This window comes from Dromiciops gliroides, chromosome 2, assembly GCF_019393635.1.
Source record: "Dromiciops gliroides isolate mDroGli1 chromosome 2, mDroGli1.pri, whole genome shotgun sequence".
Taxonomy (NCBI): Eukaryota; Metazoa; Chordata; class Mammalia; order Microbiotheria; family Microbiotheriidae; genus Dromiciops; species Dromiciops gliroides.
In genome coordinates, this window is record NC_057862.1 from 429765996 (window position 1) to 429787219 (window position 21224).

General features: G+C 40.4%; 1 protein-coding gene across 1 annotated transcript in view; it reads left to right on the top strand.

The window, feature by feature from the left end:
* COL5A1 (collagen type V alpha 1 chain) overlaps positions 1 to 21224 on the top strand; it is a 298612-nt gene that overhangs the window by 240654 nt on the left and 36734 nt on the right. Inside the window, exons 39-56 of the mRNA XM_043985817.1 lie at positions 603 to 710; positions 1555 to 1644; positions 1951 to 2004; positions 4581 to 4688; positions 8734 to 8841; positions 10563 to 10616; positions 11364 to 11417; positions 11526 to 11633; positions 12354 to 12407; positions 12501 to 12608; positions 13887 to 13940; positions 15874 to 15981; positions 17338 to 17391; positions 17781 to 17834; positions 18632 to 18685; positions 19838 to 19891; positions 20520 to 20627; positions 21096 to 21149. Of these exons, the coding sequence (XP_043841752.1) occupies positions 603 to 710; positions 1555 to 1644; positions 1951 to 2004; positions 4581 to 4688; positions 8734 to 8841; positions 10563 to 10616; positions 11364 to 11417; positions 11526 to 11633; positions 12354 to 12407; positions 12501 to 12608; positions 13887 to 13940; positions 15874 to 15981; positions 17338 to 17391; positions 17781 to 17834; positions 18632 to 18685; positions 19838 to 19891; positions 20520 to 20627; positions 21096 to 21149 (1386 nt within the window). The remainder of the gene's footprint in view (positions 1 to 602; positions 711 to 1554; positions 1645 to 1950; positions 2005 to 4580; positions 4689 to 8733; positions 8842 to 10562; positions 10617 to 11363; positions 11418 to 11525; positions 11634 to 12353; positions 12408 to 12500; positions 12609 to 13886; positions 13941 to 15873; positions 15982 to 17337; positions 17392 to 17780; positions 17835 to 18631; positions 18686 to 19837; positions 19892 to 20519; positions 20628 to 21095; positions 21150 to 21224) is intronic.

The window sequence follows — 21224 nt, forward strand, 5'->3', positions numbered from 1 at the left end:
TATTTCTCACTGGACACTCACCAATGAAATCTTTAGCAAACCAATGGGAACAGTGATTTTCAGCCAGGAGGTAGGATGAGTATCAGCTAAACAGAGCTACAGATCAATACATTTCTTAGAATGTTACACCTGATGCAGACATAGCACTGAATAAGATATTGATCTGTACTGGTCACACAACAGAAGGGAAAAAAAAAAGCTCTAGGGGTTATTCATGGTGAGTTTTCTTCCTCACCAATAGCTATTCTCTGAGTGGATTTGGTGATACTTCATTGAACTCATTTCCCTCCTATGTTCCTGTGTAATGAAAGCCTTGCTTTGCTTAATGAAAGGTGGCAGTCAATTCGGGGAAAAATAAAAGCTAGCCACACAATAGCAGTTAATATATCTACTCAATGATATCAAGGATGTCAGTTTCCTATGATCATCTCTTTTGGTGAGGCTCCTTTCAGAATCTTTACTGGTGGGAGAAGAGAAATTGAAATAGTGGAGACAAACCCTTAACCTACTGATTAGGAGTGGTGCCACTGGGTAAGAGAAGAAAATTTTCAATTTACTGTCCCTTTTTCCTTGAAAACATGTTTATTATCTGATCGTCACAGGGCCCCACTGGAGAAACTGGTCCAATGGGAGAACGTGGCCATCCTGGACCACCTGGCCCTCCAGGTGAGCAGGGTCTCCCAGGCCTTGCTGGAAAGGAAGGAACTAAGGTGGGTAGTTCATTTCTTTGTATTGGGGAATACTTTCCTGAAAGAACCACTCCCACAGTTTATCAATTTGATGGGTCTTAGCTTTGTTCCCCTTAAGGAAATGATTGATTCATTTTGAATGGATCTGTTTATAAACAGAGGATAAAAATGATCAAGAGGATGCATATTTTTTATGCAGAGAACCATTAATCTAATCTGATCAGGGGCTTCCCCAACAAATTCAGCCACCATTTACTGTGTTGGGTGCTAGGGGAAATAGAAGGTCTAGATAAGATATAGCCCATGTGCTCAGGTAACTTACAATCTGAACTATTTTAGATAACCATATTACAGCTTTTATGTGATACTGAAGAAGACTTGGATATTTACCTAGAAAGTGTCTTTTGGACCTAATCTTAGCTATCCAGGAAGAAAAAACTGGAAAATGCCATGACTTGAATGAGATCTTGTCAAAGTGCTGTAAGAGTTTGGTGGCTTTTTATTTCACTAAGCTTACTTTAAGTAGTAAAATAAAAGCCATGGGACCAAATGGTTATTTTGTACATCCCACAATCATATCTATAAATAAATATGTATAATACTTCTATTACCTACCTGCTGATCCAAACTAAAATCAGAGATCCCATACTTAAAAGAGGAAAAAAGATGAAAGTCCTATATCCTAATCCAACCAAGGTCTTTAAGTGGAAATGTGATGATCCAACACAGTTAGCTATATCCAAACTCACTCTGGTGCTGGGTTTTAGAAGAATACAAGCTTATGATGCTCATCAGAAAATAATAAGGAATAACTAGAAGTTATTTGTTACTTAAGAGAAATCTAAGATGTGATTCTCCCTTCCAGGGTGATCCAGGCCCTGCTGGCATCCCTGGGAAAGATGGTCCTCCAGGCTTGAGAGGATTCCCTGGCGATCGAGGTCTCCCTGGCCCAGTGGTAAGTTAAAGAATTGGAATGACAGAATGATGTATTAAACCAGGGGTTCCTAACCCTTTTGTGTGTCCTAGACCCATTTAGCAGTCTAGTGAAGCCTAAGATCTCCTTTTCTGAATAATACTTTTTAATGCATAAAAGAAAATGCATGTGAATATAGTAAAACCAATTATTTGAAATAGTTATCAAAAATATATATTTTCAAAGTTCATAAATGCCAGGTTATGAACTAATTTTAGATAATACAGACAAAAAACATCAAGGAGGTTGTTGAAGGCTCCTTTTGACTGAAATTCTCTTTCCTTGAAGGGAGCTCTTGGATTGAAAGGCAATGAAGGTCCTCCTGGTCCCCCAGGTCCAGCGGTAAGTAGTACTTTTTTCTTTCTTCTTTTCCTGATATATTTTGTTTATTTCATTAAATATTTCCCAACTACATGTAAACACTTTTTAAACTTTTGTTTTTTTTTTAACTTGAGTTCTAAATTCTCTTCTTTTTCTTTGATCTCTTTGGTATACAGTCTTAATAGTGGTATTGCTGCATCAAAAGATATGCACAGCTTTAGAGCTCTGTGGTAATAGTTCCAAATTGCCTTCCAGAATGGTTGGATCAGTTAATTACTCCACCGACAGTGAATTAGTGTCCCCATTTTCCCACACCCCCTCCAACATTTGTCTTTTCCTTTTCTGTCACATTAGCCAGTCTGATAGGCTTGTGGTGGTACCTCAGAGTTGTTTTAATTTGCATTTCTTTAATCAATAGTGATTTAGAGCATCTTTATATGATGGATAGCTTTAATTTTTTTTATCTGAAAACCTGTTCATATCTTTTATTTATCAATTAGTATATTACTCATATTCTTATGAATTTGACTCAGTTCTCTGTGTATTTGAGAAATGATACCTCTCCTAGAAACTTGCTCTGAACCCTCCCCCCACCCAGTTTCCTGTTTTACTTCTAATTTGGCTGCACTGGTTTTGTTTGTGTAAAACCTTTTTCATTTAATGCAATCAAAATTATCCATTTTACATCTTGTGAATGTTCTCTATCTCTTGTTTGGTCATGAATTCTTCCTTTATCCATAGATCTAACAGGTAAAATTTTCCATAGTTCCCTAATTTGCTTATGATATTATCCTTTATGTGTAAACCATGTACCCATTTTTACCTTATCTTGGTATACAATGTGAGATGTTGGTCTATACTTAGTTTCTGCCAAATTTTTTTCCACTTTTCCTGGTAATTTTTGTCGAATAATTAGTTATTGCCCCCAAAGCTTGGCTATTTGGGTTTATCAAACAGTAGATTGCTATGGTCATTTATTAATGTGTATTATGTGCCTAGTTTCTTCCACTGATCCACCACTCTTTCTTAGCCAGTACCAGATTGCTTTGATGTTTACCACTTTGTACTATAGTTTGAGATCTGGTACTGCTAAGCAGCCTTCCTTCACAATATTTTTTCGTTGATCCCCCTGATATTCTTGAGCTCTTGTTCTTCCATATGAATTTTGTTATTATTTTTTCTAGCTGTATAAAATAATTTTTTGGTAACTTGATTGGCATAGAGTAGTATTTTTTCTTTTATTCTACTTTATCTTCCCTCTCCTACCCCCTATAAATCAAAACAAAAACCTTGCTGATGCATACCTGAAAGTTCTAATACCCTTGGGTGCCATAATTTAGTCTATATCATCATAAGGGTGTGTTAGATTCCTATTTTGAGAGGGATATTGACATACACAAAAGTAATCTTGATGGTGAGAAATATAGCACCCATGTCATAGGAATTATTGAATCAACTAGGAATCTATTTCTTGGAGGGGAGGGAAGGGAAGGAGGAAGGGAACAGACATTTAGTAAATACCCTCTACATGCCAGCCACTCTGCTAACCACTTTACAAATGGGGCAATGACTGGATTAAGTATCAGAGGACCTGGGACTAAAACCTACCTCTGCTGTTTGCTACTTATGTGACTTTGGGCAAGTCACTTAACATTAGGCCTCCATTTGCTCCTCTATTAAATAAGGGGCTTGGACTAAGTGGTCTCCAAGGTCCCTTCCAGCTCTATGCCTATAATGGTTATCTCCACACATTTGAGGCACAGGGTAGAGAGAACCATTTGAGAAAGCAAGCAGATTTATTCTGTATGGCTCCAGAGGGAAGAATTAGCACCAATGGATCGAGATTACAAGAAAGCAAATTTTGGCTCCATATGAAGGAAAAAAAACCCCAAGAGCTTGATAATAATGAGAGTTGCCCTCCAATTATATAGGTTGCCCCATGATGTAATGAACTCCTTGTCACTGAGGTGCTAAGGCAAAGGCTTTCAGATTCTTAGGTGATTTCTGTTTTAGGGAAGAGGTTGTACAAGGCAACCTCTAAAGCTCAATGTCCTTATGTGTAAAATGAAAAATCTTCCATTCTGCTTCTGATATTCTATTTTCTTGGTGACAGAAACAAATGGTGACAGAGGTGGAGATGTCTATGTATATAGTGCACATATACATGCGTATATGAACCCCATGCATAGATATTTTCTCCCAGATTATTAAGTTCTTCCTTATGTCTAAATAAAATGTCTCTTGAATTGAATAACAAAATGAAGTGAAGGACCTCTGAGACCCATGTCCCCTCTGATCCTCTTATCTTCAAACAAAAGACCACTTCCACCAGTAAGATTCTGTTACTCATAAGGTATATAGTAGTGGTGGATACCTGACTACAAGGAATCTGGTGTGAATACTTAAAGTGAGACCAATTTAAGAATCTCTTGGATTCCAGACTGTGTCGTTTATTCATACAATAGACAATAAGAAGCCATTATAGATTCGGGAGTGAAAGAGTGAGCTAAAGAGCACAGTATTCCATAAAGTCATGCTTCTGTGAGATCGTTGGCAATGATCCTATTTCATGCATCATTGTTTATTCTTTATCCCAGGGATCTCCAGGTGAAAGGGGCCCAGCTGGTGCTGCTGGACCAATTGGCCTTCCTGGGAGACCTGGACCCCAAGGACCACCTGGGCCTGCTGGGGAGAAAGGTGCCCCTGTAAGTATTGCTTTGACGAATAGCATAAGCTAAGAGCCATTTTTCCCCTCTGAAATTATGAAGACAGCTTTTGTCTCCCTGTCCTTCTTTCCTTCTTCAACAGGTTACATTATGTAAAGATGCTTTCTCAGGGCAGCCCTTAGAGGAGTGGGAGGGGAAAGGGAGGAGGCAGGGTTACTTCCAAAGGTTGAGAACTGCCTTGGAAAAGAATGGGTAACATCCAAGGCTTCTTGATTCTAGTCCAAGGAGAGGATTCCCTAATGTTAGGGGAATTACTTTGGCGTATTCCTTGTGCCAGAAGGGATATATAGGGACTAGCAATCATCTGTAACTCAGTATGTTTAGCACCTGGGTTAAGAATGCGACATCCAAACATTCGTTCTACAGCTGTGTCAAAGAACATGTGAACGGAAGGAGAGCTAGAAAGAACTTTAGTCACTATTGACTTGGCCCTTGGGACAGGCCTCAAGGTTCCATGATTTATGATTAGTGACATTTCCCTTGGATTGTATTAGCTGATAGACATCCATATTTGACCTTTCACCTCAAAGGAAATTAGCATGGGAATTTTTCACCCATTCACAGTTCTCCAATATGGTGTTCACCCCATGCAACTACAGTGATTGAGGAATATATCCTCTTTTCTTAGAAAATTCCTAAGTAGCAGATTGCAGGGCTCTGGTTTCTTGGCAATTAGAAGTTTAAATGACTTCTGTGAAAACAAGAGGCAGGGTGAACAATTTCCACCTGACCAGGGAATAAACTCTTGGAAAGGAAAAGAATTGGTCTAATTTAAGAAATCTCCTTGCCCCCAGTGACCTGGGAAAAGGATAATGCCAAATTAGACTACTGTCCTCAAGACAATATTGCCTTTTTAAAATTCAAGCAACAGATGGGAAGGTGGAAGGGCTTGGTCACAAAGCCATTTACCCTGTTCCAGAAATGCCTGATCTATACTGTCCAGTGGTTTTAAGATGGTTTATGGCTATTAGATACTCCCTTCTGGGATAGTGTTTTCTTGAAACCTTGGAACTGTTTCAATCTGTCAAGTCAACACATCTTTGCTATGTGCCTATCTTTATGGTAGGCCTTGCTGAATGGGTACAGGGGATTGGGGTGGGGGGGAGGAAGGGCAGGGCCAGGCTGTAGTTTGCAACACAAAAGATAGAGAAAACCCATCTCTACCTTTGAGGAGCTACCAGTCTTGTTATTATTGGGGGGAAAAACTTGACTAACACACCTAGCACAACTAGAGAACAATAATATTTTCTCAACTAGAGAAGGAACAGAGGGGAACTCAAAAAAAATGCTCTGATGACTTCTCTAGACCTGGTCCCTAGTGAGGCAATCAGTCTACATCTAGAGGTTATGGCCATGCACTCTGAACTGAAAATTTTTATTTCTTTTCTCCATGGGAAGTTATCTATTGATTCAGAAAATATGGTTAAAACATGTCCCTTAAAAGCCTCTTCTTCCTTTGCAATAACTACTGCTTAACTTTTGAGAAAACTCAAATTTTTCTGGCTTCCTGTACTATTAGGAGTAGAACCAACAGTGGGACATCATTTATCCTTGCCTCTAATTATAGGCAACATCCATCCCATCCCATTTCTGACTCAGGAATATCCTTTCATTTCTTAAAAATTCCTAAGAAACAGATTGATAAGCTCCTTGCATCCTTTTCCCCTGAGTAACATGTAAGGAAGCTCACTCCCTCGAAGCCTCATATTGTGACTCCTGTTTGACTTCAGTTCTGCAATCTTATGGCCACCCAGGCTGCTCCTACATGCAAATAGTCATGCAGATATACAGTGGTGCAGTCTTTGATCCTGAATCTAGAATGCCTGACTGGGTCCAGGTTCCAGGGGAAATTGGCAAACACCAACAGAAGCAATTTCAGATTGAGTTAAAGCATTTTGTTGATTGATTGGTGTTATTAAAAGTGTTATTTTCCCTGAAAATTTTGCTCTTGGTGGTTCATGGAAAAAAGAACAGCCCAGTACCATTCCTCGGGCAAGAATTTCCCATTGAAACCATTTTTGGAACATCTGTGCCATTGATAATATGTTCAATGCCTTATTGGGGAGATAAAAAGGCAATTTAGATGACATCTAATCATTTTACAATGGGGCACCCAGGATTTTGATACAACTGAGTTATGTACCAGGAAGCCAGAGCACATCAGGCATTCAGCACATATAAACCCAAAGCAAATTCAGTTGAAAACTATTTTGTTCATTGTTTCAAGAAAGTAAATATTTAAGCAGGAGCCCAGTAAGAATTGCTTTATCCATTTAAAAGCTTTTCAATTCCCCCAGAATAGCTCAAGAGAGAAGAAAAGGTCAGTGTATCTCTGAGAACTACTGGCTTGATTAGTCAAGTGGGGAAAGGAAGTTATATGAACATTCTATATTCGGTACTGGCATTTATTCCTGACTTAATTAGAGGAGAAATTGATATCAATACGAACTAAATGTGAAGAGGAGAAAGTGATTCATGGAGAAGGGAGAGGAGACTGTAGAAGAGAAACCAGAAGCATCAGCTCCTGAAATGCAGCAGAGGAAGAAAGTGAAGCTGTTTTTGTGAGCCAATGCTATGGTCAGATCTAAAAGCTGCAGCTACATTTTTTCTATCAATTTTTCCCCTTTGATGAATTACGCTTGCCATGTCAGAAGAAAATGACTCCACCACTATGCTGAGAAACCCTAAAGTGAAAATAAGTACAGCAAGGGAGGTAGTATGATACAGTGGGGGAAATTGCTGGCTCTGGATCCAGAGGAACTAGGTTCGAATCCCACCTGTGTGCCCATGAGCAAATCTCTTCACCTCCCTGGGGGCCTCGGTTTCCTCATCCATAAAATGATGAGGCCTCTGGGGTCCTTACCAGCTCTACATCTAGGAGCCTGAGAACCTACTTTTCTTAGGACTAATCAGAGCTTAAATGATAATGGTCAGAAAAATGTATTCAAAAAAGTGACAGAAGAGAAGATGTTAGGTTAAGCACTGCTATTAGATAGAATTGAAAAGAAACTCAAGAAACAGGTTTTTTTTTTAAGTGGCTGTACCTCATTTTTGAATTCTTCTGTGGATAGTATCAGTTTTGGGGTAATGGCATAGATCCACTCATATACACCCAAGTTCTAGATCCACTTCTCCCTCCCCCCACCCCTGACTCAGATCTCCCTCCCCCTGACTCAGGACTCCCTACCCTCCACTTATCTCCTCTTGTGGAGGTCTGTGTTAGGGACGCAGAAACTTGACTTTTGTACCTCATTCCCTGCTTTGCAGAGCTAGCATTACTCTCTGAGAGATCTCTAGGATTCTGAGCTTACACAGTTTCAGATCCAAAAACACAAGGATGGACTGCTGCCTCAGACTTCCTTTAATTCTTGCTCTCCCTTACACAACGTCCAATCAAGATTCATCCTCCACACTAAACTCCCAAGCAGCCAGACACTAACTCCACGTCACTTAGTCACTCCCACTCTACTCTCAGTGATTCCACCCCAACATCTTCTCAGTCTTAGATCACAAGCTCCCAATCAAGTCCTCTTTCAGCATCATGCCAGAAGGAAGTCCCATTGAAGGACCACTGACTTGCTCTTTTGCCTCATCAACACACTTCAAGTTTTGAATGACCTTCCAAATGCTTAGGGTTAATTTCTTCAAAGAAGCCCCTGTATCACTAACATCAAAGGACCATTCTTGACCTTAAATAAAATCAAGGAATAATTGGCAGCTGTGGGAAGTTGCATACCCCCCCTCCCAGCTATCTCCTCTACATCACTTTTTTCCCCTTTGTGAGTATTCTATGGCCCTGAGAAGATGCTTTGGTGTCTGTCTTTCTCTTTCTTTCTTTCTTTCTTTCTTTCTTTCTTTCTTTCTTTCTTTCTTTCTTTCTTTCTTTCTTTCTTTCTTTCTTTCTTTCTTTCTTTCTTTCTTTCTTTCTTTTGTTTCATTGTGTCTAAGCTTTCCTTTTGTGGGTCATACTTATAAAATGAAAGAATCCATTGGTTTCTAATCACTGGGTTTGTATCATCCATAGGGTGAGAAAGGTCCTCAAGGGCCAGCTGGCCGAGATGGCATTCAGGGTCCTGTGGGGCTCCCTGGCCCAGCGGGTCCTGTGGGCCCCCCTGGAGAAGATGGAGATAAGGTGAGAAAAAGTTGGGGAAGCTGGCAATTCCTCTCCAAGAATGACATGGAGTAAAAATTCCCTAATTCTTTCCTAGGAAGAACTCCAATCTAAACAAGTACCTACCTAGTCTTAACTATAAGACACTTCTTAAGAAATTACTTTCAAGGCCATATAATAATGGAACCGAAATCACAGGACATGATAATAACTCATGTATATGGTGCTTTGAGACTTTTAAAGGATTTTCCTCATAACAGTTCTGGAAGGTAGATAGTATAATGACTATTATTACCCTAATTTTATAGATGAGGAAACTGAGGCCCAGAGAGATACCCAAGGTTAAATGGCTAGTGAGTAGAAGAGCTGGGATTTAAACCCAGATTTCCTAACCTCAAAACCAGTTTTCTTTCCATAGCACCAACCAAATAGAGATCTCCTTAGTGTATCTGCTTTAATGACCAGATGACAATAATATGTTATTATCATTTTACCCATGAATTTTCCAGTCTCTTTACTGGAAACCACATTTTCCGCTCCTCCCAGATAATTGCTCCTCTTACAAAAGTACCTAACATTAATTAATTGGAGGAAAGAGTTGGGTCCTGGGTTCTAGTTGCAGTTTTGACCTTGTAACTCACTGTACCCTTAGATCATATCACTTCTTTGTGCCTTATTTTCCTCATTTTTAAAGTGTGGAGGGGTGAACTAGAAAAGAAGGTCTCTAAAATTTCCAGCTGCGAAATTCTGTGATTCTGTGATTAAATGCTCCCTTTGAGACCTGAAATTTTCTGATCCCAATCAGCAGATCCCTGCAGTAAAATGTATATCAATATAAATGGGGACTTTAAACTACCTAGGAATTCTTAAAAACAAAACAACAACAACAAAAAAACCTTTCCTCTGAAGTAACTCAGCCACCTCCTCAGCCATTTTGTAACAGGCATCACTAGCTTCACAAATTCTTTCCTGTGTAGACAGCATGGTAGAAAAGTTCAGCCCAGTTTGGGCTTGGGATGAATCATCTCAACCTCTGGAATTGACAGGGTCCAACTTAATGAGGTTTCACTCTATGTCTGTTTTGAAATGTATGAGTCTGGAGCTATTCTATAAGAGGCCTGGACTTTAATTTTCCATTGACTGAAGACACTCAATTTTGCTTTCTGTTTATGATCTCACATTCAGTCATGAAACTTAAGAATATGCAGAGGGTACTTTACTTCCTGAAGGAACCATCACAAAATGCTGAAAAAACAAAACTTAGGATGATATACTTTTGCCCCTAAATTGCCCACTAACACATGCCCATTAAACTCAATCATGGCTGATTAAGAATTCCAATCTGTTTCTTCACCCCCCCTCCATTCTGTGATATTTTCAAACATATTATTATTCCCTGTACAAGGAGAGAGGAAATTCTCCACTTTCAGCACTTGTACTAACACAAAATACAAATTTATGTGTCTAAATATTTCTTTGGAAAACTGTGGCACTGTGTAGGAGGGAGATGATTGTAGCAACAACAACAAAAGTAATAATAATACATCATAGGATCTCATGGGTAATTAAGCATAATTGGTGGATTGTGCTCAGTTAACCTCCAACTCTGAAAAGTTATCTTCTTTTTCTCAAAACAACAACAACAACAACAACAAACCAACAAAAACAACCCAACAACAACAACAGCAAAAAACCTTGCTTTATTCAGTCATGTGACTGACTCTTACTCTCTTTTCTAATAGGGTGAGATTGGTGAGCCAGGGCAGAAGGGAAGCAAAGGAGACAAAGGTGAACAGGTGAGTTTCAAGATTATTTTTAAGTAAACTTCTTTTGGGTGTACTCAGAGCAGCATAAATGTTCCAGCTGCCAGTAGTGGGCATAGGCTTTTTTCCATGATTCAATTTAATAGTTTAGCAGACATTCATTAGACATTGTATTGGTTGTTTTGGATTCAGAGACAAAAATGAAACAGTCCTTGCCCTCAAGAAGCTTACATTGTATTGGCAGAACAGAATAGATACACAGAAAAATAAACGCAAAATAAATACAAAATAAACTAAACAAATACAAACTAAAATTGGGAAAATCAGGAAAGACCTTAGCAACCTTTCATTTCCCCTTTTGAATAATGAGATGTATCTATAAGACAGTTCAGTCTCATGAGGTATGTCATCAGTATGTGTCTACAGGTCAGGGAATTTCCTTTAATGCGTTCTCTCACCCACATTTCCCTATTGACAATTCACTCATTGACTTAATCACTTAATTATCGAATGCCTACTTTGTACAAGCCCCTGTATTAAGCACCAAGGGAGATTACAAAGAGGATGCCATAGTCCCAACCCTTGGGTAGCTTACAATCAAGACATGCACACACAATCTGAAATAGGTAATGAAAATTCCTAAAAGATTCCCAAACTCAGTGCACGGGAGCTGAGAGAAGGGGGAGAAAACCATGTGACTAAGAGGCATCTGTGCCTGTTGGTTTAAGGGCATCAGTGATATCAGAAACAACTCTAAACATCTCTCTTACCTTCTTACAGGGCCCCCCAGGTCCTACAGGTCCTCAAGGCCCCATAGGCCAGCCTGGCCCCTCGGTGAGTATTCATCATTACTGTTAATGTTGAGGACCAGCTACCCTTCCTGGACAAACCACTTCATCATTTGGATGTGTTCACACATTGTTCTCAATTATGTTCCCATAGGGCGGTGACGGAGAGCCAGGCCCACGAGGCCAGCAAGGTCTTTTTGGTCAGAAAGGTGATGAAGGTCCAAGAGGTTTTCCTGGGCCCCCAGGGCCAGTTGGATTGCAGGTAACTTCACAGGGAATACTTTTCTCAGTGTGACACACATCTTGATGAGCTAGAGGCTTAGGAAAAAAATTCAGGGTGATATTTCTGTAGTTTGGCCCCTAAATTACCCACTAGCATATGCCCATTAATCTCTTGCTTCCGACTTATTTTTTGTTTTCGTTTTTTAATTTTTATTTTTGTGAGGCAGTTGGGGTTAAGTGACTTGCCCAGGGTCACACAGCCAGTAAGTTTTAAGGGTCTGAGTCCAGATTTGAACCCAGGTCCTCCTGAATCCAGGGCCGGTGCTTTATCCATTGCGCCACCTAGCTGCCCCCTTTATTTATTTGTTTTGGTTTTTGTTATTCCGACTTATTTTTAATGTTACTACTCCCCTCACCTTAATACTTTTGTATGGGTGAAATTCCATCCCACCCCCTACAAAAGAACGCTATAGATAAAACAAACAAATCAAAGGATGAAGAGGCCAGACAACTTTCTATCTCCTTCTGAGTCTCATTGGTAAAGCATCATTATATGCTTTGAAGTGCCTCCAATATTTTCAAGGGCACCCATATTTGTACTTAAAAACAAATATGAATCCCTCATTTTTTAAACCCTCCAAAGTTTTGAATGACTCCTATCACTGCAAGCCTGTGTCTGTAATCACTGGGAAGTGTATTTATAATGCATGATGCATCAGTATCCACTGAAATGTTGCTGAGCCATTTCATCTTCCCACAGGGCTTACCAGGACCCCCAGGTGAGAAAGGAGAAACTGGAGACGTCGGTCAGATGGTGAGCATGACTGACCACAATTGCAAGACTTTCTTCTTAGTTGATGGCTTTCATCCATTACAGATGCTAAATGCTCACTCTCTGTTTCCCTAGGGCCCTCCTGGACCCCCTGGTCCCCGAGGACCATCTGGTCCTCCAGGAGCTGATGGTCCGCAAGGTCCTCCAGGAGGAATAGGAAATCCTGGAGCAGTGGGAGAGAAGGTGATTTTTATTATTTATTCACTATTTATAGTCAATGACTATTAATGAAGGAGAACCAGGGTCTCTACAGATATGAATGGGTATCTCCATTTAGGCACAAAAGTCAGTGGTATATGTGCTCACCCATGGCATGGGTGCTTAGGTGCCCAAAACTTTATCCAATTTATATGAGTTGTGTGTATAGGCAGATATGTGGCATGCCACATGAACAAATATACAGATTATTATACACATAGAATGTGTGTGTATACCTTCAGATATATAAATCAGTAGCTGCTTCCTACCCATGGTAGTAGACCCAGAAAAATTCAACTGGGAGCTATTAAATACCTGTATACACATCAACAGACTGCATGAAGGAAGATTCAAAGCAGTTTATCCATCATCAAAACTCTTCCTTAGCTTCTCTGAACCTCAGTTTCCTCATTTGTAATACGGGGATGCTTACCTCACAGGATTGTTATGGGGAATCAGACAGTATAATGAATGCGAGCACTTGGCAAGCCATAAATATTAACTATTATCATTATTCCTATACCTTCTAGCAGCTAAGTATTAGAAAAGAGTAAGCAGCTCTATCCTGAAGCATCATAAAACCTATTCTTAGAATTTCCACTTTTAGTCAAATTGTTCTTCACCCAGAGCACTCTATCTTCTAGACATGATGCAATTTCTTCCTTTCTTTCCCCACATTGATCCGCGTGAGCTCTCCCCACTTTGTCAACACTTCACATTCTTCCTTTGGATAAAAAGAAAGAAATGGATGTGAATCCATCTACATACATTCCACATGCAGTTTGCAGTGGATTTCTTCCTGACTTCAGGCCTTTCAATGAAATCTTCCATCATTGTTTTTTTTTTTAATGATAAGAGGAAATTAAAGGGAAACTTAGCATCCCAAGTGCAAAGAGAATGTCAGGATTATTCCTGCTAACAGATGTGCACTTAAGCATCAATGTGGAGCAGCTGATAGTGCTGGTACCAAAAGGTGATCTAAGCATATTGTTCCTCTTCAGCAAAAGAAATACTCCAGGAGAGGCAGCATGATGTAATGGAGAGGAGACTGAACTTGGAGTTAAGATCTGGGTTCAAATTCTGACTTAAACACAAATCACTTAAGGTCTCTGGTTTTCAGTTTCCACATCTGTAAAATGGGAGTAATAATACCTCTAAGGTCTCTTCCAGCTCTAAATCTACAAGCCTATGCTCCTGGTATTGAGTCCTTTATACTCTGTTTATGTTCAGTAGCTTAATTGTGTTTTCCTTTTCTTCCAACAGGGTGAACCTGGTGAATCTGGAGAACCTGGTCTTCCAGGTGAAGGTGGCCTCCCGGTAAGTGGAATAGCTTTAAGCATAGATAGAGATGTGCTCTCATCTAGATGGATGACAGGATAGACATGGATAGAGGCGTAAGCAGAAAATTCTTTAACCAGGTCATCTCCCTGAAACTTTCTCTCATTAGAAAATGAGACTTTGGGGTTACCCTGTGAATTGAAGCAGGATGATTTATAATCCTTCACTGTCATCAGGTATTGAGGTGACCTGGGACTTTCAAAGGTTTTGTCAATTAAATATAGGCTCTGACATGTTCTACCATGAAAGAAGGGCTTGGAATATGGCTCCAGAGACAGACTATGTATTTGGCTTCCAAGAACCAACCTAGCTAAGCCCTACGATGCTTAGATCCAGAATTTTGACCACCAGGTGATAATCTTTCTAGTCAACAAAATTTACAGAACCATTGACTTAGGCACAGAGGAGTCTCAATCTCACATTAAAAAATATGTATTACTTTACTTGGAGAAATATTATAAGCAATATCGATTGCTATTGTTGTTGTTGTAATCATTCTTCTAGCTAGTTACTAACATATGCATGGAATGTTCTTATTAATAGTAACAATTAGACATATGCTCAACCCCATGGTCTCTTATAAGCCTAGAGAGAGAAATCTCTACAGGTACTCTTGGGAGGGTAGAAGACGTTTCTTTTATTTTTCTCATTCTCTCCCCTACCTCCCATCTCTATCTTTTTTCTCTCATTTGCCACATCATAAGAGAAAGAAGGTTCAGTCCCTTTCACAGTTCTGGTGGGTACACTGTTACCCCTGAGAAGCTAGAAGCTGAAAATCATGCCAAATTATCTTAACAACAATACATCCCAAGTCTACTACTCACAAGCTAGGGAAATTCAGGGTACCTCTTTGGGCATCAGTTATCTCATTTGTAAAATAAAAGAATCAGCTTGGTCTAAAAGGAGATCACTTTTCCCTTCTTCTTTGCAAGGGTGGAGCCCCTGTGTATACAACTTAAGTGTCAGGAGTTTTTTCAATATTCTGGTTTATTTTAATGAACTACCCCCCCCCATTTGTTATGAGAGACACAAATTGGGAACTTGGGGTGATAAAAAACAAAAGCTATCAGTAACAATTATTTTTAAAATCAGGGTTGGACTATATTGGGGATTCTTAATCTGCAATCCATAGACTACCAAGGGGTCCATGGACAGATTTTTGGAGGAAAGGAGTTCATGAAGTTAGATAGGAAAAAAATTCTATATAATTGCTTTCCTTTGGATGTTATCTTGTGTATTTAAGAACATTATTCTCATAAAAGGTCCAAAGGCTTCACCAGACTGCCAAAGGAGTCCATGATACAATAAAATTTAAGAACTCCTAGACTAAATGGCCTCTTTCAAGGACTCTTCCGGCTCTAAATCTAAGATTGTAACCAGCAAATGAGACTTGGGAGTTTTTGTGGACTGTTAGGCTGGTCAGACTTCTGTTCTCTTCTTCCTCCTCCTGCTTCTCTTCCTCTTCCCCCTCCTCCACCATCTTTTTTCCTTATCCTCCTGCTTCTCTTCCTCCTCCTCTACTTTCTCCTCCTCTTCCTTTTTCCTTTTCCTTTTCTCTTCTAAATATTGTAATATCATTTGGCTGGATTCCACAATGTTGTAATCCTCTGTGACTGGCAGTGGCAAAACACATACTCGTCCCCAAATGCCAACAGCTATTTCCTTGGAGTAGCCCCAGAAAGCAGATAGTCTTCTTGAATTTATAACCAACTTGTTTTAAGCTTTCAAAACAGCTTTGTCAAGCAATCCCTCATAAGTGGTGAGTGTGTTAACTAGAGAATAGGGGTGGACTCCTTGTCAGTTGTAATGTTGAGTAAATACAGGGCCAAGTAACAATGCTGACCAACAGTGATTATAAAGAAACCACAAGGCTGTTTTTGTAGCTTCCTAAGGAATTGCCTTTTGCCTCTAGGGACCCAAAGGAGAAAGAGGAGAAAAGGGTGAATCAGGTCCCTCTGGTGCTGCAGGACCTCCTGGGCCCAAAGGCCCTCCTGGTGATGATGGACCAAAAGGAAGCCCTGTGAGTATCTGCCTGATGCCAAATAAAAAGGTGGAGATGCCTGGTAACCACATCCAAACAAACTTAACAAGTGTCATTCTCTAAGTGTAATTGTAATTCCCTGAGTGACCAATTCTTAATTCCACACTATCATAGCAGGGTTTTTGTTTGTTTTTTTAACAGTACTGTTAGTCACAAGTACAGTGTTTGAGAGGCAGCAGGCACTTCAATGATCCACTCTTTACCTCACCCCTCCAATATGTTATTCCTCCATATGACAAAAGAGGCACTCTGAGTCAAAAGATCTGGGTTTCAGTCCCAGCTCTGCCATCTGCTTGCTGTGTGACATTATGAAAGTAACTTAACCTCTCTGAATCCTCTTTCCTCCTCTGTCAAATGTGGTAATAGTATCTGCTCTCTAATTTTTATGATAGTCCATAAGGTGCTGTATAAACATGAGTATTCCCTATTGTTAAGGACAGGTAGGTAGTATAGGATAGAACACCGGGTCTGGAGTCAGGAATATTCATGATCCTGAGTTCAAATCCAGCCTGAGACAATTCCTAGCTGTGTGACCCTGGGCAAGTCACTTAATCCTGTTTGCCTCAGTTTCCTCATCTGTAAAATGAGCTGGAGAAGGACTGGGCAAACCACTTCAGCATCTTTGCCAAGAAACCCCCAAATGGAGTCATGAAGAGTTAGGCATGACTGAAAGAGAACAGAAACAACAATAGCAATTCACCATTGTTGAAACACTAGTTGAAGAAACAACATGGTGAGCTGTTAGAAATGGGAAATGCCAATAAAAAACTGGAAGGTTTTCTGAAAAGTCCTATTAGAGAAATATACCTGGTATGGACTAGGTAGGAAAACTTTAATTTGCTAAGACAGGAACAGGGATATGGACTGACCCATTATTTCATTGCTATAGAGAATTCTTCAATAAGGAAACTCTCCCAGTGCAGGTTGGAGTTTCTTTGAAACTTGCAATCTTAGATAAATTGCCCAGACCATTGAGAAATTAGGTGACTTGCTTAGGATCATGTAACCGATGCATGTCAAAGAAAGGACTCCAGCCCAGATCTTCCTGATTTCAAGACTAGATTTCTATTCATTGTATCATAATACCTTTCAAGATACTTAATAGGAAAGATTAATTTACACTTAAAAATGAACTTGATAAATTTGTGAATTTGGTTTCCTTGTTTCTGCCAGAGATACATTCCATTAGAAGAGGCATTCAGTGTGGTAACGAAGACACATTGTGGCAACAACAGTCAGCTAAAATAGCAAGAGAATGTAGATGTGATGGTATAGGGGTGTGATGTTTTCAGCCAGATAAATAATGACCTAGAGATGCTTTTTTTCTCTTTTGAGGGCCCTGTTGGTTTCCCTGGTGATCCTGGTCCCCCTGGAGAACCTGGTCCTGCAGTAAGTATCAACTGGGCATGGATGCTGGGGTCTGAGCAAAGACTTTTTGATCTTCCCTATTCCCCACCCTCTTCATTGTAGGATTTTTTTTTAAGCTACAAAGAATTCCACTTTGTTGCACTGTTCTCTCCTGACAGGCTTCAATATTTTGATGGCTGTAAAAAAATAAAATAAAGGAAAAATGTATTTCCTGTTTCTAAACATCTCCTCAGAGAAAATAAATTGCCTCGAGTCAATACAGACTACATTTTTTGAAAGGGAAATGAGGATGCTTTGCAGGTTCATGTAGCCTGCTAATGAGTGGAAAGCTTCAAAAAGGCTCACTGATTGTAGGGTCTCTGTAAGAAATCGGGGAGTTTAGAATTAACTCATCTGTCTTTCTTCCATAGGGTCAAGATGGTCCACCAGGTGATAAAGGAGATGATGGTGAACCTGGTCAAACTGTAAGTTATTTTCAGTATTGTAGACCCACTAGGAATCACATTCCAAGTTTGCTGGCAGAAAATAATACTATCATTCTTACTTGGCATTATCACCTTGCTTTGCTCATGGGGAGAAATCATTTACTTCGAAGGGTTTCGGTCCATTTCTGTCTAGAACCTAGAGGGCCTGAAGCAGATGACACCTCTGGGACTTCTCCAGCTCCTGCCATCTGTGCATCTATAACCACAGGATTTCTCATCCTAAATTAGATGCTGAGTTTATGATTAAATGTGGCCCTGCTTCCAGCAGAGTCCATTGCTTAGTATTCTACTCAGAGAAGATTTCTAGCTCCACCCAACCATGCCCCCTCCCCCACCCACCTTCCAACTAATGGAGCAGTTGGTTGTTGTGAAATGAGTGCCCCGAGGGTGAGAGGCTTATGTCCAGAATCTTGGGATTTGATTATTCCCATTCCATAGTGTAGCAGAGCTGCAGAATGGGAGTAGGTAGTGATCATGCAGCCACAGTCAGGACATTAATTAGACAGTGTAACCTGTAGCAGAGCATTCCTTCAGCTAGATTAATACAGGTCCCTATTAATGTGATTCCGGATTTCTAGGCATTTGTGCTATGATGCGCAAGGGGAGAAAGGGAGATACAGTTTCAGGCTAGCTGGGGAGAGCTTAGAACTGATAATCAAAGAATTGATTAACCATTATTACCCCCTTCAAGGTGGTTGGGATCTATCCACTTTGGTTCATGTTAATCAGGAAGCCTTGATTCCAACTCTTTTCCCATTTTCTTTCTTTAAATCCAGGGATCCCCAGGCCCTACTGGTGAACCAGGGCCATCTGGACCTCCAGGCAAAAGGGTAAATAGCTTTGAAGAAAATCTTGGGTTTTTGGCTTTCTATATGAAGCAATTGTCAATGTCCTTTGCTCCTGTCCACAATGTACTTTCTACTCAACTTCCATCATTATCACAGAACAGTACTGGGTATGGAAGAGGCACATAATGCTTACTGATTGATTTATTTATTGATTGATAGTATGACATCACTATCATATCAAATTGGTACCAGACTCTTTGGGTAATAGGACAAGTTCTATCAGTAATTGAGGAATAGATCAGATATTGAAATAGGGTTACATTTCTTTCCCTCTTATTGGAATTTGTTGCAAACACAAACAAAATCAAGACATTTTTATGGTGAATAATGTAGCCATATGTCTACCCTCACTAAATCAGACTATGTAAAAGGGAACTAGAAAAATAAGGCCAGACCATAGTCACAGCAACAATTCTTGTCTCCCTGCATTTTTTCTTTGTGAGTTTGGTGAAGGGGACATGGAAGTAATAATAACTTTCCTGAGTTAGAGCCTATGTGAACCAGGGGTGATTGTGCAACACTGTCCCCACCCTCCCTAAAGTCCCCAAACCATTATTGTCTCTCTCTTATCAGTCATTGATTTGGTCCTTCTGTGTTCAATTGGCTGAAAAAATGAATGAATGAATGAATGAATGAATGAATGAATGAAAAAAGCCTTTATTAAGCACTTTCTATGTGTCAAGCACTATGTTATGTATGGAGGATACAAATACAAGTGCAAAGACAATCCTGCTCTCAGAAAGTCTTGCATTTGAATGGGGGACACAACCCACATGAAGGAGTGGTGGCCATGAAGGGGCTCATTGGTCAGGAAGATTGCAGGTGTATCAAGGGGGGCATAGAGCAGTAGACTGGCATGCCAAGTAAGGAACAATGGCAGAGTTAATTTGGCCATAACTCCACAACTGGAGGGAAACAAGGCATTTGGAGAGGAGGTACTAGTAAAACAAAGCATTGTGGAAACTTTCCTGAGATACTGATCTAAGAGAGGTGATCATGATTCAGAACAGCAGGGCCCCAGAGTGGAGGTTTCTCCAAGACATGGTGTCTGGTATGGGCAGAAAGCCTGAGTGGAGGAGGTCGGCCAGAGAGAAGAGAGTGAATGGCCTCAAGTCTATCCTCTGTTTTCCTTAGGGACCTCCCGGACCAGCTGGCCCTGAAGGAAGACAAGGAGAGAAAGGAGCCAAGGTAACTTGCATCTTGCCTGGACTATTCGGCATAATACCCAAGAGGGAGTTGTTTGGAGGGTCGAGGGGGTGGGGTGTAGAGGTGATGAAAGAAAAAAAAATTAGCATTTAACTCCCTAACCCAGTTGTTCAATAGCAACAGCAAAGCTGTGGGCCTTGGCTTCAAAGGAAGTTGCATTTTATTCCAACCTTAGAGATAGTTAACACATGCCAGAAGAATGTTAATGATTTTTTTTGTCTTGCCTTGGGGTGGTTCCTTATAGCATGTGTTTATGTTTAAGTGTCTTTCTGCCAAACTGCATATGGTTGTCTCCCATTGTCATTGCCCCAAGGGCTCTATAGGAAACTCTAGGAACTTAACTCCAAGGGGTCAGAGCCATAACTTTGTAGAGACCTGAATACACAAAGATTTGGGTGCAGCCTTGAGATGTCTGGATTTGTGTGACCTGGCTCAAAACACTTAACTTCTTGGATCTCTGTTTCCTCATCTATAAAATAAGACAAGTGAGGGGAAACTGGACCTTCCCTTTTAGCTTTAAATCTATGATCCTATCAAATAGGAAAATCTTTAAGCAGTGACTTTTGCGTGCATTTCACAGAACATGTTCTTTCTTCTATTTTTCCCATAGGGTGAAGCTGGCTTGGAGGGCCCACCTGGAAAGACTGGCCCAATTGGTCCACAAGGTGCACCAGGCAAGCCTGGACCTGACGGCCTTCGAGGGATTCCAGGCCCTGTGGTAAATGTCTTATGGACCAAAGGGCAGCTCAGGCTGAACACTGGTGACCATTTCACAATCCAAGCAAGCTGGAATGAGGGCTTTCTATGGGGAAAGGTCAAATCAGAGAAGGGGGGGAGGGAGAGAGAGAGAGAGAGAGAGAAGAGGATAGGGATGGGAGGGGAGAGAGAGAGAGAGAGAGAGAGAGAGAGAGAGAGAGAAGAGAAGAGAAGAGAAGAGAAGAGAAGAGAAGAGAAGAGAAGAGAAGAGAAGAGAAGAGAAGAGAAGAGGAGAGACAAGGGGATGGAGGAGAGAGAGGGAGAGGGAAAAAGACAGAGACAGAGAGACAGAGACAGACATATAGATACACACACATATTTTAAGCAAAGTAGAAGTGGAAGGAGGGTCTTAGGGAATGAAGGGGGAAACATAGATTATGACTGGAGAAGCTATTGTGCTTGAGCCTTATACAGAGGCCATGTTTTTCAGGGAGAACAAGGTCTACCAGGATCTCCTGGCCCAGATGGTCCCCCTGGTCCCATGGTAAGTACCATCCATTACCTTAAGGATTTTTAATGTACAAACTTGGCAAGAAACACTTTGGTTTTGTTTACTATA